Genomic DNA, 16,902 nt, shown 5'->3' with positions numbered 1-16,902 from the left:
GGCAGCATCGGAGAAAATGTCAGTATTTCGGCCATTTGATCAGAGATGAAAAGCTACAGAGATCTCTTCCAGACAGCAAAGAGCACGGCAGTAGAAAGAGGGGTTGACCTAGGCGTAGTTGGATGAGGGACATCACAGAGCAGTTTCTGGCTGATGAGCTACAGTGCATGTGTGAGGATGGTGCAAAGCAGACGAGCATGACATACCATGACAGCAGATCTCCTAGCAGGAGTAGTTACAAACAGCAGCAGCACTTATTGGTGATTTGCTTCAGGTCAAATCTAAACTAGCTTTGGGATGAATGCAAACAGTAAAATCAGTTGGTATGTTGACATAATACATCCTGTCAATCGTTCAGATAGCTGTTAATGATATTTCTGTTTATTAAATAGCTCTCACATGAACAGAAATTTTATAAAAGCTGTTACATTTGAGGTCTAAATTCTTATTTAGGACAGAGAACAAATCAAAGTGGTTGCAATAGGATAGAAAAACTTACAGTGCACAGTAAGCAGATTAAAACATAGCAATGCACACACACTCATTACGGACCCATATAGTTATATCATCTCACAATAAAGCTACAAGGCACATCAATTATTTATTTCAACTTCCAAATTTCTTAACAGCTTTTCCCACAAGTAACACCGAGAGAAAAATACGACTGAGGCCCAAGCCTTTATTTTTTTATATGCCGATTCACATGAATATAAACAGCAAAAGAATTTTAAACGTTAACTAAGGAGATTAGAAATGCTTTATTCAAATTCAAGTCTATCTTTTATAGCAGAGAGTGCAGAAATCAATGGCTGGTCACTGTTATTGAAAGTTCTTACTGAGCTGAGACTTAATAATTTGTTAACATTTTCTGTTTCCTGAAAGGAAAACCACTCCAAAACTTAAAGGTCAACACAACCAAGTTCAAGCCCTCAATTCATTCCCATCGACATTATAACATAGGTTATATGTTTTCACAGTACAAACTGAAGGACAAGCCAAATTGAATTCTTAGATCAACTGTTCGAAATATAGAAATTTTGGATTGTACTTTATCATTTCCTTAATGCTTTTTATATCCATATGTTATTAGAAAGTAATATTTTATGGATTTTATTAAATATCACAAGCAAAAGCAATCTGACAATGCTCTACAGTATTTCATTGTTGAGAGCTATTTTATCTATTTGTTTTTTAGGGTTAGAACTACTATCTAACAAGGAGAATGATGCAAGTGCTAGGTGACACATAGCCCCTAGAAGTAGGTATTGCCTCAAACGCACTTCAGGTGTAAAATATTCCGACACTGCCGCATCAAGCTGGGGCAACAACTGCATCCAGGCTTGTTTGCTCAATAAATAGGAGACCGGGTAATTACACCAAAAGGTGAAGGGAGTTTCCGCAGAGCCGGTGTGTTCCTCCTGTATCCATAGAGGCCATTGTATCCAAATATGGGTTTAATTCCAGAGAGAAAGAGAGAGTGCCCCTTCACTTGATCTGCGGAGTAACCTGTCATCAAACACATAAGCAAGATGTTCTTAGCATTTTCTATAAAATGTTACATTTCCAGCAGCTCTGTCAATCAGTCAACTCTGCACAGTACTGTAATTCCCAAGTATAACCCTCTTTTTGATGTTAACAATGTAGGGGAAGAACCATTTTGCCTACGAAACAGCAACTGCACTTTTGAAGTAATTAATTACTTCTGAGGCACTTTGGGTGTCATGTGGATGTGAAAGATACCAAATTAGTGCTAAATATAGACTTTTGTTTGCATTTTTAGGGAACTAGCATTGCAAAAATTAAATGACCCAGGTTTATGTTAGATTAATTGTACTATTCTGCACAATACCACAGCTTTCAGACTGCAGGGACTGGCTACATCACAAACAACCTTATGTATAGTAGAATTTTACTTGTTATTTTGCTAAGAAAGGCTTTGGAGAAAGACAAGAGCGGCACCCAACTATCTCAGTCTTATCTACCTGGTTCATGTCTGAGGGAATGTGAAACTTAAATAAGCCACCAGAACATAAATAAATAAATTATTTTACTAAACTATTATTAAGCTTTGCTACACCATTGTTTAATATTAAGATTGCTAGTTTATAATTAGTTTAGTTTTACTTTATTAGTCTTATTCCTCCTCTGTTAGACTCAGGGGAAGGCATATTGTAACTACAATAAACTTATTTGTCATCAAGATCCTGGGTTATGGCATCACCATGGAAACAAAAAAGGCTTGTGCTAGGGCTGAAAAGCAGATAAGAGAGGTCCAAAGGCCTCTGCTGGCCACAAGTGTTGCCAAGCTCCTGATTGGGTAGAATGGGGGTTCTGGTTCTGGGGCTATGTCCCAGTGGGTTTGAGTCATTCTTTGTACAAGAGGGCCAGGAGGGCCATCAACACAGACAGGTGCAAACATGTATCTAAGTAGAAGGAACGAGAATGGGCCATGTCTACTACCTAAAGGACAGTTAGGATAGTTATTCTTAATTATTTTTTGTAAATTATTGCTTCAATACTGTAATGTATTACATCTCACTTAAATAAAATCATAACTGTTACCAAGATAGAGTCAGCTTCAAACTTTTGAAAATAGAGTCCTAAGGGATTCCATTTTTTCTTACAATGTTGATATATTTTCTTGTGGGTGGAATCCTAGTGCTGGTGTGGCCAGTAGAGGAAAGAAAACCTTCAGGAAATGTAGAACAGCAGTGGTATTGTGGCAATTTATGAAGTATGGTAGAGACAAGCAACATTGAGAGGGGCGGAGATAAACTATGTGGGACAGAATTTATATCATTTTTGAGCTCCAGACTTGGACTCATAAGGAAGAGCAACAGAATTACGGGAGGTGGATTCAAACAACGTTGAGAGGGCAATGGATAATACATTTGAGAAGTTGTGTGTGACAGATTTATTGCCCACAATTTTGTGCAGTCCCAAAGGGGATGCATATCAAAGGGCGACAGCCTGAATACAGAGCCAGATAACACTGGGCAAAATCAAACTGGATAATGTCAGTCAGTCAGTTGTTGTACTATACAGCTCATCTTTGTTGGCAACATAATAGATACCAACTATCAGGGAGATGAAATAGAGAGGGGAAAATGCCAGCTGTCATTCTTAGAGAGCTTCCCGTAGGAGGCCAGGAAAAAAACCATCGTCAACAATGACTGTGCGAGGACCAAACTTCGAATTTTAAATGTTTATTCCCCAGCTGATAGCTGGAGGTTGGAATGAGCATTCTTGCTTGTTTCCTCTCTCTCTGCTGTTTTCTAGCAGCTATTTACAACGCCCTAAGGGTCTCTTATACTTTTTATTTTTCTCATTTCTCGTATTATTGCCTATTTTTGTTACATCATTATCACTTCACTTAATTAAGCATCTGTGCTCCATCTAATCTCAATCCATTCTCCTTGTTGGCTCTACTCCTCCATGTAAGAAGCTCAACTTCAACAACTCCCGGTTTTGACCAAAGGTGCTGGATCTGTCTCGCTACTGATGCTGCCTGACCTGTTGAGCACTTCCAGCATTTTGCTTTCTTCAATGTTGTTACTATGCACCGATGCTGTACCTGCTCCGTTTTTGTTTCTCGTTCGCAGGTAGCTGGCTGCAGCTCCTTGCAACTGGAGTCGATCGACGGTCGCGCCGTGAATTGAGGTCCCGCTGGAAGACTAGGGGGGCAGAGATTTAGCAGCAACTATGAAGGATTCAATTAATATTTACAACTACATTCTTCCAATTTATTACTAGTATACAACACAGAACCAACAAGTGATATAAGCTAAGTTATTGCAAAATATGGCACTGTAGTGCAATAAGATTCAAGGAATAAACTATTTTAGTGGATTATACCCAGACGATGCACAAACACATTTGCCATTCTTTAATGTAAAATAATTTACATTTGCACTGTACCGATTAAATAGCAGTCACGTTAAATGAATTAGTTCCTGACTCTGGATTGTCCTCTCTGTCGGTGATGGGCAGCCCGAGATCACAGCTTGGGATCTGGATGCATCACTCTGACCAGAGGCGAGCAGCTCTCACTAAAGTGCAAAAACATTGCTTGAACCTTTCCAGTGTGGTCTACTTACTTGACCGGTCTTTCTTAAAAGTGGTGGGAGAGGCTTGGTCCTAACACCGGCCAACACATGGCGGTGGTTCTGTGGGTTAGAAGGCGGGATGATAGTGGCGGCTCTGGGCGCAGAGTGGCGATGGTCCCTGGCGATCGAGCTGACAGCCACACAGTCCAGCAAGAAAGCCTTCTCCCTCCGCCTCAACTCCGCTTTCGGAGGAGAGGGAGCGAAGCGAGGTGGCAACCCGCTGACCATCATCGCCATGGTGACGGCTGCTTGCTTTCCTGGGTTTTTGTTGTTATCGGTGATGAGAATTCAGCCCCGAGGAAAGGGACAATCGAATGATTTAAAAAGGCGACTGCAGGCAACCCGACTGATGGATTCGGTAATTCTGAATGGCAGGAAATCCAGCTTCTTGGAAATGGTTATCCAATGGGAATAAAGATGTACAGTGTTTGTTTAGTGTTGCTATGGGGACAGGTACAGATTAGTAAACTAACACTTAAAAAAAACAAATAAAAGGTCATCGACCTGAAAGCGAACCCTCCCTCTCCTTTTTCCACAGGTGTCTTTGCTTTAGAACCCAGTGCCATCAAAGCAAAACATCTAAAGTGCTCCATTTTTAGAGGGGCACAATTAATAGAAACCCAAATGATTAAAAAACATGAAGGGAATTTAACAAATGAATTAATAACGACACCAACCGTGTGGGCAATGCACTCCAGCCCTTTGTGCCCACCAGTCACAGAAAGCACTAACAGGCTCTTCACAGATGCTACTCACTAACTGGGTGTTTCCAGCATTTTCTGTTCTCACCGTAAAAGCAGAAGACCCTGGCCTATTGTTTCTTTTTCCATTAGGTATCGCTGAGGTGAAATAACGTTCACATTATTCTTCAACCTATTTCATGGGTTATCCCTTATATTTAAACTTACAAAATCAATTTGCTCTTTCTCATCGTACCATCCGTTAGGTCAAAACTAAATTATATTGTCTTTACCCACTTGTATATTTATAATCTACAGATTTTATTTTAAATATGCGTTAGACCTTGTGTGAACTACCGGGAAGGGGAGCCAATTAACAGAAGTACAGCATTAGATTTCTACTTATTTCATGAAACTACCGCTCTATCACTACTTCTAGACCAACACCAATGATTTTATATACGGATGTGTGTTCAGAGATCGCCTGTTCAGAAAACCACTTGAAGCCAATGTTTTGGCTTATCTAAGAATTCAAATGAAATGACACAGATTGGATTCTCATTAATATCACATAATGTTCCCCACATGAATATGGTTATTGGCGTCACTTGCATAGAACCGCGAGGAACGGTTTCAGGTGTTACTTGCTTAGGTGGACTACAGGTATGTGGATCAATGTCTAAACATCTTCAGTTCCAGCTCAGTATACTGCCTGAAAGCTGCAACTCCACTGTGCCTGAACTACACTTGCCATGGTCTTATATCTGCGGAAAGACCAGCAGCTGGCATCACATTACTGGGATTTGCTCTAATTAATGTCCTCACAAAACCAGTGACAGCAGCTAAGAGCATCATGGGGATTCACCACTAGCTGCACAGACTGGCATGATATTACTCAGCTGAGGCAGCAATGCCTCCTAAGAAGGTTCCTCTGCTCTTAGCTGGTACAGAAGTTATGTGACTTCTTCATCCCTCCCTTGAGCAAACAGTACACTTCATAGGCAAGGCACAATGTTGAACCAATATTATGCTGCAACATGGGGTCTAACGAACCAATAAGACACTATCCAAATGAAACAACCCTGTGAGATTTGATTGTGCTCTCTGTTTCCTACCACACACTATGTCTGCTGCCCCATATAAAGTCAGCATGCAGAACTGGCTCAGCCCACACAACCCAGGCTTCCCCGGAGATCTGTAGACTGAGTAACACTCTGTGGATAACTTGCACACCCCTACTATACTCTGAATTAAGGCATTTCATCTTCTGCCTGTGAACACTCTGGATGCAGAACCTGTTCTGGTTGGTGAACTCTCTGTCCCTCCACAAGATGGTTCACGGCCAATGAAGCTACCTGCACTGATTCCCATTAGATTGTTCTTTTTCCCAGCCCTAGCCTTCTCCCATTATTGGACAAAACTTCCACATCATTTAAATCAAAGTCCATTGGTGCTGAAATTCTAACCTCCTTTACACGCATCCAGGATAAATACTCCAGGGACATTTTGAGCCTACAAAAGTTCCTAAGTGTGCGAACTTTTGCCCTTTATTTACTGGTTATTTTGCACAATTTGTAATTGTACACTATTGGACTATACTGTACATCAGGCGAGCCATTTTTGGCCAGTCATTTATAACCAGGTTTAAGTGATACCAGATTCTTTGCATTCAGACTCACTCTGCAGCTGGCAGTCTCATGTCTCATATTAGCATCATTCGCCTTGGCTCTGATTATTTATAGCATTTACTTATCCCAGCATTACACCTCTGTTAACAAGATGTAGGCTGATCAACTAGTTTAAAGAAAAAAAACTTAATTTATATGATGCCTTTCAAAACCTCAAAGCCCAAAAGAACTTTACAGCTAGTGTAGCACATTTGAAGTGTAGCCACACTGTGAATGTAGGAAATACAGAAACTAATTTATGAACAGCAAGATCCCACAAACAGCAATGAGATAATGACCAGATAATCTGTTTTAGTGCCAATGTGTGAGGGATAAATAATGACCAAGACACTGGGGAGAATGTCCCTGCTCTTCTTTGAGATAGAGCCCTGAGATCTTTATGTCCACCTGACAGGACAGACTTGGTTTAACGTCTTATCCAAAAAAATGGGACTTCCCTCAGTGCTGCCCTGGTGACAGCCTAGATTTTTGTGTTCAACTGAATTGGTTCTTGAACCCACCACTTTCTAATTCAGGGAAAATGCTAACATAGAATCATCATGGCACAAGACATGGTGACCTGCCAATTGGTCAGAATGGGACATCTGCCTTCCCAGTGGCTTATTATCTGCTCAACTCTTGAGGTGACACAAAATGACTGCCTTGTTCAGTTATTTGATTTGAGCTGATAAGCTTATAATTTTGGAACCAAATCATAATGCAGATACAATGGAATAGATTTCAAAAAAGTATCTTTTGAAATGATCATTTATTTCTTTATAGTCCATTCTGTTTTCCCTTATACTAGCAAGATCAAAAAGTGTAAAAGAGAAGATGAGGTAAACCATAAAGTAATGACTAGCTGATGCCAAGTTTAGGTTTTAAAAGACTAAAGATTGTGAAAGAGAGGAAAGACTGGGAGTTTGGGATGGGGTGGGGGTGGGGGGAAATGAGAAGTTTTGAAATTATTGAAAAGAATAGGAGACTTTGATGGGCCTTGATTTCAATGTTTTGAAGTCATTGGAAATAAAACTCAGGCTCAGGTTTTTATAATGGACGGGCGAGAGCACAGTTGACGTTTCGAGTCCTCATGACCCTCATGAGGAAGCTCTGTTGAAGGGTCATGAGGACTCGAAACGTCAACTGTGCTCTCCTCCGGCAATGCTGCCAGACCTGCTGAGTTTTTCCAGGTATTTCTGTTTCTGTTTTTGTTTTGGATTTCCAGCATCCGCAGTTTTTTGCTTTTATTTCTATAATGGATCCTGAACACCAGCTTTAAGCCAGAATGATAAACTGAAAATCTATCCGTATGTAAAAACAGGCTCTCCTTTTCTAATTCGTGTTAATTTCATCCACTTCTCTTCAAATTTAATTCCACTTGTATTATTCTTTCTACCTTGCTTTCTCTGTATCAAACATTGTGTTTTTAATTAGGACTGATCTCCCATCATTTAAAAGGTTGTATTTTACACTAATCAAATCAAATAGCTTGTGATGCTTTCTACCTTAAAGATGCTACATAATTTAGTTTTTTATTTTTCTTATACTGAACTATGGAAAACTTGTGTGATAAGAATTAATTGCCCCTCAATATAATCAGATCATTTACTGTCTACAATTTCTTTCAGGTCTCATTAATTTTTTATAATGAAATTATAACCACAGTCAATATATAATGGTGAAGGAAAGTCTAGGATTAACTCTTCAGTTCAAAGTATTGACAGATTTTTGCCCTGGTTATATGTGTGAGTGTTTATAATTTATTGCATTGAAATATGCTCTTGAGTTGAATATAACATAAATTGGTTGAAATATATTTTGTTATTAATCAAAGGCAGCCTTGTATATGGAACATTTTCTCTATTTTGGATCCAATGGCATCAGATACCCTCCGCTTAGCTACAGCATGGGAAATCTAGAACTCTTCCATTATCCCAACAATGCACCTTCACCACAGTCTGAAATCTATACACTGGTTCCACCAACATAATAAGCCACAGAGCAGCTAATATAGTAATACATGTGAAGGTTTGGAAATAGCTCTAATAGTGGTCTTGGGAATAAAAAGTTTATTATCTGTCCATCCTCCACTTATGTATCTACCTATGAACTACTTTTGGCATAAATTTAATTTTTTGCATGAAGTGGAATTTCTGCAATCTAGCAACATACAATACAATACTTTTGTTATACAGAATTGAAACAACATATTGTTTATAATTATCTTGCGTTCTTGCCTATCTGATTCCAGCCAGAGCATCTCCAACAATGGTTTATGTTCCTGCACCCCTCCATACAATTATCATTGGCATTCCCCAAAGTGCTCTGCTCTACCTATATGCTGCTCCCTAGCAACATTGTCTGTTGACCTTTCACACTTACACTGATGACACTCAGCTCTACCTCTCCACCACTGCTCTGGATCTCTCCACTGCTTCCACATTTTACTGACATTCCGTCTTGGATGAGCCATAATTTCCTCCAGATAAACGTTGTCTTCAGCTTCCACCGCAAGTTCTACATCCTTACCACCAATTCTGCATTAGGATGTAATTTGTGCACAACAATGTCCCACAAATAGCAATGTAACAATGAGCAGATAATCTGCGTTAGTGAAGTTGGTTGAGGAAAACATCTTAACCAAAACACTGAAGAGAACTCACCCTACTTGAAAATAGTGTCATGGTACATCCACCTGAGAGGGTAGATGGGACTAGGTTTAACATTGCATTCAAAAGATGGTTCAAATTGAGACACTGACTAGGGCAGGGAATGTAATTGGTGACAATGGATCCCCGATACAGCAATGCCTGCAATTCAAAAAGTATTTCATTGGCTGCAAAACTCATTGGAATAAATTTAGGTCTGTTTTTATTGACCCTGGACTGAGTTTCCAACCTCATATCCTTTGCTTTACAACGCCTTTGCCCACCTACACCTGCAAATAAAATGTCATCCTCATGGTTAAATCCCTTCATGACTTTGCTTCTCAGTGGCCAGTATTTTACAGCCCAGCCACGATGTGTTGCCCACCCTGCAGATGCGGCGAGCCATTTAAATCTCCATTCAGCTCGGCGGAACTGTAATATCCTGCTGAGTGGGAGGGGCCATAAAAGTGGGAGGGGCCTATATCTCTGGAACCTCCCCCAGCCCTATAATTCTCCCTGAACTCTATGTCCCTCTCATGCTGATCATTTGTGCATCAACAATTCCCGTCACCTCATCATTGAGAGCTATTCCTTCACCTGCCTAGGCCCCATGTTCTGGAGGTTCTTATCCAAATACCTCCACTTCTCTCTCCTCCTTAAAAGCCACAGCAAGGATTTTACAGCGCCCCCCTTGCCTGGCAGGATCTTATGGTCCAGCCAAACTGAATGAGGATTTAACTTGTTCGCCATGTCTGCTGGGGGGAGACACACTGTGATGGGGCTGTAAAATCCTGGTCCATGTCTTTGATCAAACTTTTGGCCACCCCTTCAAAAATGAGATACCAAATGTGTACCCTGCACCTGGCTTTACCAAGGAAGAAAATGCTACCCAAGTCATAATGAAAGAAGAGCTAGTTGAGATACTGGATGGGCTAAAAATTGATAAAGAGGAGGTATTGAATAGACAGCTGTGAAGAGTTGCTAGGGCTGGATGAGATATGTCCAAGGATACTGAGGCTGAAATTGAGGAAGCACTGGCCATGATCTTCCAATCGTCCTGAGATACAGGAATGGTGCCAGAGGACTGCGAATTGCAAATGTTACACCTTTGTTCAAAATAGAGTGTAAGGGTAAACCCAGCAGGGCAGCACAGTAGCGCAGTGCTTTGTGCTGCTGCCTCACAGCTCCAGGGACCCAGATTTGGCCCTGGCCAAGGGCGTCTGTGTGGAGTTTGCATGTTCTCCCCATGTCTGCATTGGTTTCCACCAGGTGCTCTGGTTTCCCCTCACTGTCCAAAGACATGCTGGTTAGTGGATTGGCTACAGTAAATTGTCCCCCTGTTTGTGAGTATGTGCCCAGTGATAGATAGGTGGGCACCCCACCTAGTGCCTATTATCTGTCAGGATAGGCTCCAACTCCCCATGACCCTGAATTGGATGAAGCAGTTCTGGGAAAGTGAGTGATAAGCTCAGCAACTATAGGCCAGTCAGTATAACTCCAGTGGTAGGAAAGCTTTTAGAGACAATTATTCAGGGCAAAGTTAACAGTCACTTGGACAAATGCAGATTAATTAAGGAAAGCCACCATGGATTTGTTAAAGGCTCGTACCCGCTGGAGTTCAGAAGAGTAAGAGGTGATATGGAGAGGTGGGGGTGCTGGACGAAGATAAAAATGCAGCGCACAGAGATGAAAATTTCGGCTTATACAACCATTCTAGTGTAGCTTTTTCACTGATGGAAGCCTCAAACCTGGATTCCCCATTGATCATTGGAAGGTGATGATGCAGATCTCCATGGCCTCACCAGGGTACCTGGCAGGCACAGTGACAGTGACTTTAACTGATGACATGTCCTTCTTCTCCTTTTTAGGTTTGCCAGCAGATGTTCGCTCTCCGGACCCTGAAGGGCCACATCTGATGCCAGAGGGCCACCGGGTGTCATTTGCAGCTGTGTCACACCTGCTCTCTCAACCAGGCACCAGCGCGGATACCAGCACCTCGGTGGGCATTAGACCAGCCGCTGGTATCAAGGTGCACATTGGTGAGGGAATTTCACAATCACTTGAGGTACAGGCAGAGGCAGAGAGTGCCTAAGGCGCTGGCAGTTGGAGAACTGCTGGAGACTAGGATGATGCTCAGTTGAAGGCTGATGATGAGCCTCTGGAGTCGTCCATTAGGTGGCAGATGCTGGACGTCCAGCGAGATGTGCGGGAGGATCTGGGGGAGATCCATGAGGATCTGCGTGCCATGGTCTCTATTGTGGAGGTACCCATGCAGGGCATGAGCAATGCATTGACCCTCATGGCCGAGCGCACTGCCTCCTCCATTGAGAGGATGGCGATTCTCATGGAGAGGCAGCTCCAGGGACAGAATGAGGGGTTCCTGGGGTTGCACTCGGACCTGAAAGCCCCCACACAGGCACTGACCTCAGCTGCTCAGTGTCATTGTGGGAGATGGATGAGGCACTCAGTGTCCCAGCTAGGTGCCCATCCATCAATGGTGAGCAGGAAGCCCCACAGCGACCTCTTGCTGGCGCATGAGCTAGCTGTCGTCTCTGCAGGCTTCTCTCAAGGCATTCTAGATGATGGCAGCAGCTCCTCTGCCCCTCTGCCAGTGACCATGGCATCTGATGAGGCTGCAATGACTAGGGAGATGCCAGCTGTAGCACTGGCCGCTCCATCCCGGGCGGAGCCAGCACAGGCTCCACGGGCCAGAAGATGACTGCCAAGGTCTTCAAGGCCAACAAGACAGCAGAGTCAGCAGGCTGCCTCCAATGTCAGTGCCAGTGAGGTGGGTGGGGAGGCATCAAGACGTAGCACTCGTAAACGTATGTTAAGGGCACCATGAACACAAGAGGGACAGGTCATGGGTGATTTTATGTTCATTTTTGTTTACTTTATATACGCTGGCCTGATGTTGAATACCAGAAATGTCTCTGTTAAGATTATTGAACTGTCAGAATGAGATAAATTGTGTTTTTATTGTCAAGGCCTGAGTATGCTTCACCTTTTTATTTCATTAGTGTAGGGAATGCAAGTATGTAATGCTGGGCACAGGTGGCTCTGAACTTAATTGCATAGGCACTGAGTGTTCTTTGTGTTCAAATGAAAGGGTCATTTCAGACATTATGGATGGAGGAGGCAGCCCTGGCATGATGTTGAAGCTGATCTTTGGTAGCCTAGTTGAAGGAACGTTGGATCAAGGTGTGCCTGGTGTTTCTGCCTCCCTGCAGGTTACCCAGGTCTGCCTCCACGCCCTCAGCCTTCTCCTCACTGTACTCCTCTTCTGACTCACTACTGGATTCATCATCTGTGGACTGTGGAGCTCCATCAAGATCCTCTTCCTCCAGTGGGTCACCCCTTGCCAGTGCCAGATTGTGGAGAGCGCAGCATGCAGTCACTATCAGTGCCACCCACTCTGGGGGATATTGTAGTGGTGCTCCCACTGAATGGTTCAGGCACTGGAAGGGCATCTTGAGAAGACCTATGGTCCTCTCTATCACCACCCATGTGGAGGCATGACTCAAATTGTAGCCATTCTCTGCCTCTGTTCTTGGGTGGCGGAGAGGGGTCATGAGCCACCTCTTCAATGGATAGCCCTTATCACCCAACAGCCATCCATCCAGTCGGGCTGGAGCACTGAAAAGCCTCGGCACCTGGGAGAAACTCAGGACATACACGTCATGGGAGCTGTCAGGGTACCTTGCACAGACTTGTAGAATCAGCATCCTGTGGTCACACACTATCTGCACGTTCATGGAGTGGAAGCCCTTCCTGTTGACGAAGGCACCGGGCACACCTGCTGGTGCCTTGATGGCCACATGTGTACAGTCGATGGCACCCTGGAGGTGGGGGAACCCAGCACTCGCTGCAAAGCCTCTGGCTCACTCAGCCTGGCTGGCCTTGTCCGTACAGTAAAAAATAAAGGTCAGGACCCGCTTGAACAGAGCTTCTGTCATCAGCCTGGCACAACAGTGGACAGCCGATGGGGAGCCTCCACACAGATCCCCCGTTGACCCCTGGAAAGAGCCGGAGGCGTAGAAGTTGCGGGCCACTGTGACCTTCACTGGCATGGAGTGTCCACCCACATAGTCAGAGCTGATCTCAGGCCCAATCATTTGACAAATGGAGATCAGGGTCTCCCTTGAGAGGCGGAGCCTCCTTCGGCATTGTGCCTCAGACATATTGAGGTAGCTGCACCGCTGCCTGTAAACCCTGGCAGCAGGATAGTGGCACCTTCTGTGGTCCCTTCCGCTTTGGACTACCAGCTGCCTCTGTGCCCCTTGTGCCTGCGCCTCTCCTCCCACAGGTCCCTCCCCTGGAAGCTGCATTGAGGCACCTGGCCTCCTCTCCCTTCTTCAACCTCTCTTCCTCAAAGGAGAAGGAGGTGCCTCCAGTGGAGACCACAATCCCCATTAGCAGGGTTACAGATGGCTGTCTGATACCTGGAAGGGTCCACATGGTCTGAATCCTCCAAGGGCCTTGGAGACACCAAAAAGTCCAGAAATTAAGCCTGGAAATGCTAGCAATGAAGCCCCAAACAGAGATGAAGCTGACAAGTACCAATAAGCAACCAGCTGCAAACTATCTCCAAAACTACTCATGCTGGCAATGGCTGTTGACCCTTTTTATTCTGCCCTTGGATGAGGTTTGTGAAAATGTCGGCTGGCCGCCTGCTCGTTTTGCCCGTGCGATGAGCGCAAAATCACACAGGCAAGATAAAATTACAGTCAACTGGACTGTTAAAGGCCTTAAGTGGCCTGTTAATTAATAGCTCCAGCACCCGTGCGTACCCGCTGAACAAAATCTCGTGTGAATGTGCGATGACAACAGGGCACTCGCCTGACATCATCGGGCACAATTTTATGCCTGATCAGGTTAGGCACACGCCCACCGCTGGACGTAAAATTCTGCCCCATGGAATAAGAGGGATAGTGGCACCGTGGGTATGAAGTTGGCTGTGTGACAGGAAACAGAGAATAGTGGTGAATGCTTCAGGCTGGAGGAAGATAGATAGCTGGGTTCCCCAGCATATTAGGATCACTGCTTTTCTTGATCTTTATTGATGATTTAGTCATGGGTGTACAGGGAACAATTTCAAAATTTGTGAATAACAGAAAACTTGAAAATGTTTTGAATTGGGAGGAGGCTAGTGATAAACTTCAAGGGGATCTCGCCAGGTTAATGAGATGGGGGAACAAGTGGCAATTGAAATTTAATACAGAGAAGAGTAAAGTGATTAATTTTGGTATGAAAAAGAAGGAGAGGTATAGAGCACAAAAGTAAGGAACTTATGGTGAACCACTGTATAAAACATTAGTTCAGCCTCAACTGGAGTATTTTGTCCGATCCTGGACATTACATTTTAGGAAGGATGTGGCGGCATTAGAGAAGGTGCAGAAAAGATTCATGACAATAGTACCAGGGATGAGGAACTTAAGCTACATGGGTAGATTGGAGAAACCGGGACTGTTTTCCTTGGAGAAGGGAAAATCTAGAAGATATTTAATCAAGGTTTTCAAAACCATGAGGGGTCTAAGCAGAGTAAATAGGGAGAAACTGTTCCTCTGGGTGGAAGGATCGATTCTAGAGGAAACCAATTCAAGGTGATTGGCAAAAGAAGCCACTGTGACATGAGGGAGAACCTTTTTATGTAGCACATGGTTAGGATCTGGAATTCTGTGTCTGAGAGTGTAGTGGAGACAGATTCAATTCAGGCCTTCAAATGGATAATTACCTGAAGCTAAAACATTGGCAGGGCTACGGTAAAAAGGCAGGGGCCAGATAGCCAGCACAGAGTCGGTGGGCCTGTGGCCTCTTTCTGTGTTGCGGCTATTCTATGATTCTATGATATCTCCTTTGTCAGCTTGGCCTTCACTTTGATCTGATTATGGCGCTGTGGCCCACCTTGAGATGCTTTCTTTGTTAAATGCAAGTTGCGTATTTTGTTAAAATACTTCTTGCAAAAATCTACATTTTTATTGCTACTGAAAACATGAAACGCTTTTTTTTGTTTTTGCTAGAAATGCATTTTCACTGCTAGTTGTTTAACCATATTGGCAATTGCAAATTGTTATTATTTAGATGTAATTTTTTAGGTTTGGAATTGATGCTTTCTCTTGTAAATGGATCTAATGTCCCTTATGATAAAGCTTTACCTTTGCCGCCCAATTTCTAGTCATATGATAGCATGATTTGGGGTTGTGGCAACAAAAGCTGCTGACACCGGCTATCTCATCTTTGATCATGGACAAACCCAATGAATTTTCCCAAACTTTTCTCTCCATACCTTATTGTTCCAAATGCCATCAGGTCTCATGGTCAAATAAACACTGGAAAATTGAGTGAGCCTTAGAGAAACCCAGGTAACTTAATTGAAAGTATAACAGAAATCATGAGTTCACCTCATTTGAGTGGGGGTGTTGCTTTAATTCACGTATTTGGTCTTTTGATTATGATATCCAAAAGTGAAAATCAAACGTGGATGCCTGTCGGAGAAGGGGGAGAAAAAGGGAGGTAAGAACTAATCTAGAACTGAAGGTTAGGAGCCACAGAAAGTTTAACGTAGAGCAGAATTTTCTGGCTGGTGGGGGGGATGGAGAGCGAGCAGGCGCGGGAAGGTGTGGACCTGATCGCCGCCCGTGATCAGGTCCACGCCGCCACTTTATGTGGGTGGGCCAATTAAGTCCCGCCCAGCGTAAATCACAGCTCCCGAGGACAGCGGAGGTGGGCGGGTGACGGTGGGACTGCAATGGCTGCCGGGTCCAATGGCGACTTGCCGGCCTGTTTTACAAAAGCTGCTGCAGCCTTTCAAAGGCTGTGAATCATTGCCAGTGGAGGTGCTCCCCGGAGTGCTGCTGGTGAGCAGGCCAGGGAGGAGGGTAGGGCAGGGGGGCACTGTGCCCCTCATTTTTCTGATTGTCTTGATGCCCTCCTCGAGGAGGTGGCAGCACGGCAGGAGGTCCTCATACCCCAGGATGGGAGGAGGAGGCCCCCCCAACATGACCAAACGAGCCTGGGAGGAGATGGTGGAGGTGGTGAGCTCCCGCGATATGGTGCAGCGCACCTGGATCCAGTGTCGCAAGCGCTTCAATGACTTGATGCGCTCTGGCAGGGTGAGTACCATTTTGGCATTGGTCACTTAACCCAGCAGGTCGGCTTACCCCCTGCTGCACCCACCCCCAGGTCTGAGTGTAGTGGCTGCATTGAAGCATTGATGGCCTGTGTCCATCGCTGGGTGGGCCAGCAGATATTGCCCATGCCGAGGTCACCCTGAGATGGCAGTGAAAAGATGGGTTCTGCCCCCCAGCATGTGGTACAGTGACACTCCCATTACTGTTTTGGGGGCAACCTGGAGGAGCTGCACCTAGGCACAGTGCTGGAACTTCAGGACATGTCAAAGTCAAGGTGATGACATCTAGGAGGGGATATTCAAGGTGGCATGGCAACAAACCATCTGCTGCGCTCTGCGCTCCACATGCTTGCGCCTCCTTGCTATGGAAGGATATACAGGGTGGTGCCTAATGTGATGTAGGCAGCATTTGGCTAAGATGGAGGCAGGTGGGGGTGATCAGGCCTAGCATCTTTGTGTGGGTGTTCCGCAGCAGTGGGGTGAGGAGGCACTGGAGCCCTGATATGTCCTACTCTGGTTGGGGTGGGCTGTCCGTGAAGAGAATCCAGGTACTAGTAGCATTAATCAATGCTCTTCTCTCATTTTCAGGAGAAGAATGCACCTAGTGCCACCGAGCGGGTAAGAATTGGTGGCGGCCATTTGCAGTTAGCGATTCTCAGCAACTTTGAGCAG

The 16,902-nt window shown here is 44.3% G+C and overlaps 1 protein-coding gene across 1 annotated transcript; it reads right to left on the bottom strand.

Moving 5' to 3' along the window:
• Nucleotides 1-1,348: 1,348 nt before the first annotated feature.
• On the bottom strand, nucleotides 1,349-4,343 carry LOC121276000 (uncharacterized protein C17orf98-like). The gene is made up of 3 exons (XM_041183944.1): nucleotides 4,098-4,343; nucleotides 3,575-3,674; nucleotides 1,349-1,506 (listed from the first exon to the last, which is right to left on the bottom strand). Exons 1-3 carry the CDS (start codon nucleotides 4,341-4,343, stop codon nucleotides 1,349-1,351), a joined length of 504 nt encoding a protein of 167 aa, XP_041039878.1.
• Nucleotides 4,344-16,902: the final 12,559 nt, after the last annotated feature.

This window comes from Carcharodon carcharias, chromosome 3 (assembly GCF_017639515.1).
Source record: "Carcharodon carcharias isolate sCarCar2 chromosome 3, sCarCar2.pri, whole genome shotgun sequence".
NCBI lineage: Eukaryota > Metazoa > Chordata > Chondrichthyes > Lamniformes > Lamnidae > Carcharodon > Carcharodon carcharias.
Note: the sequence above shows the minus strand (reverse complement) of the source record. Positions and strands in the feature narration are given on the sequence as shown.

Coding starts and splice junctions, on each gene's coding strand:
- LOC121276000 (XM_041183944.1), bottom strand. CDS start 4,343: ATGGCGATGATGGTCAGCGGGTTGCCACCTCGCTTCGCTCCCTCTCCT. Junction 3,675..4,097: donor TTTTAAGAAAGACCGGTCAA/GTAAGTAGACCA, acceptor CTGCCCCCCTAG/TCTTCCAGCGGGACCTCAAT. Junction 1,507..3,574: donor GAGAAACAAAAACGGAGCAG/GTACAGCATCGG, acceptor GTTTGATGACAG/GTTACTCCGCAGATCAAGTG.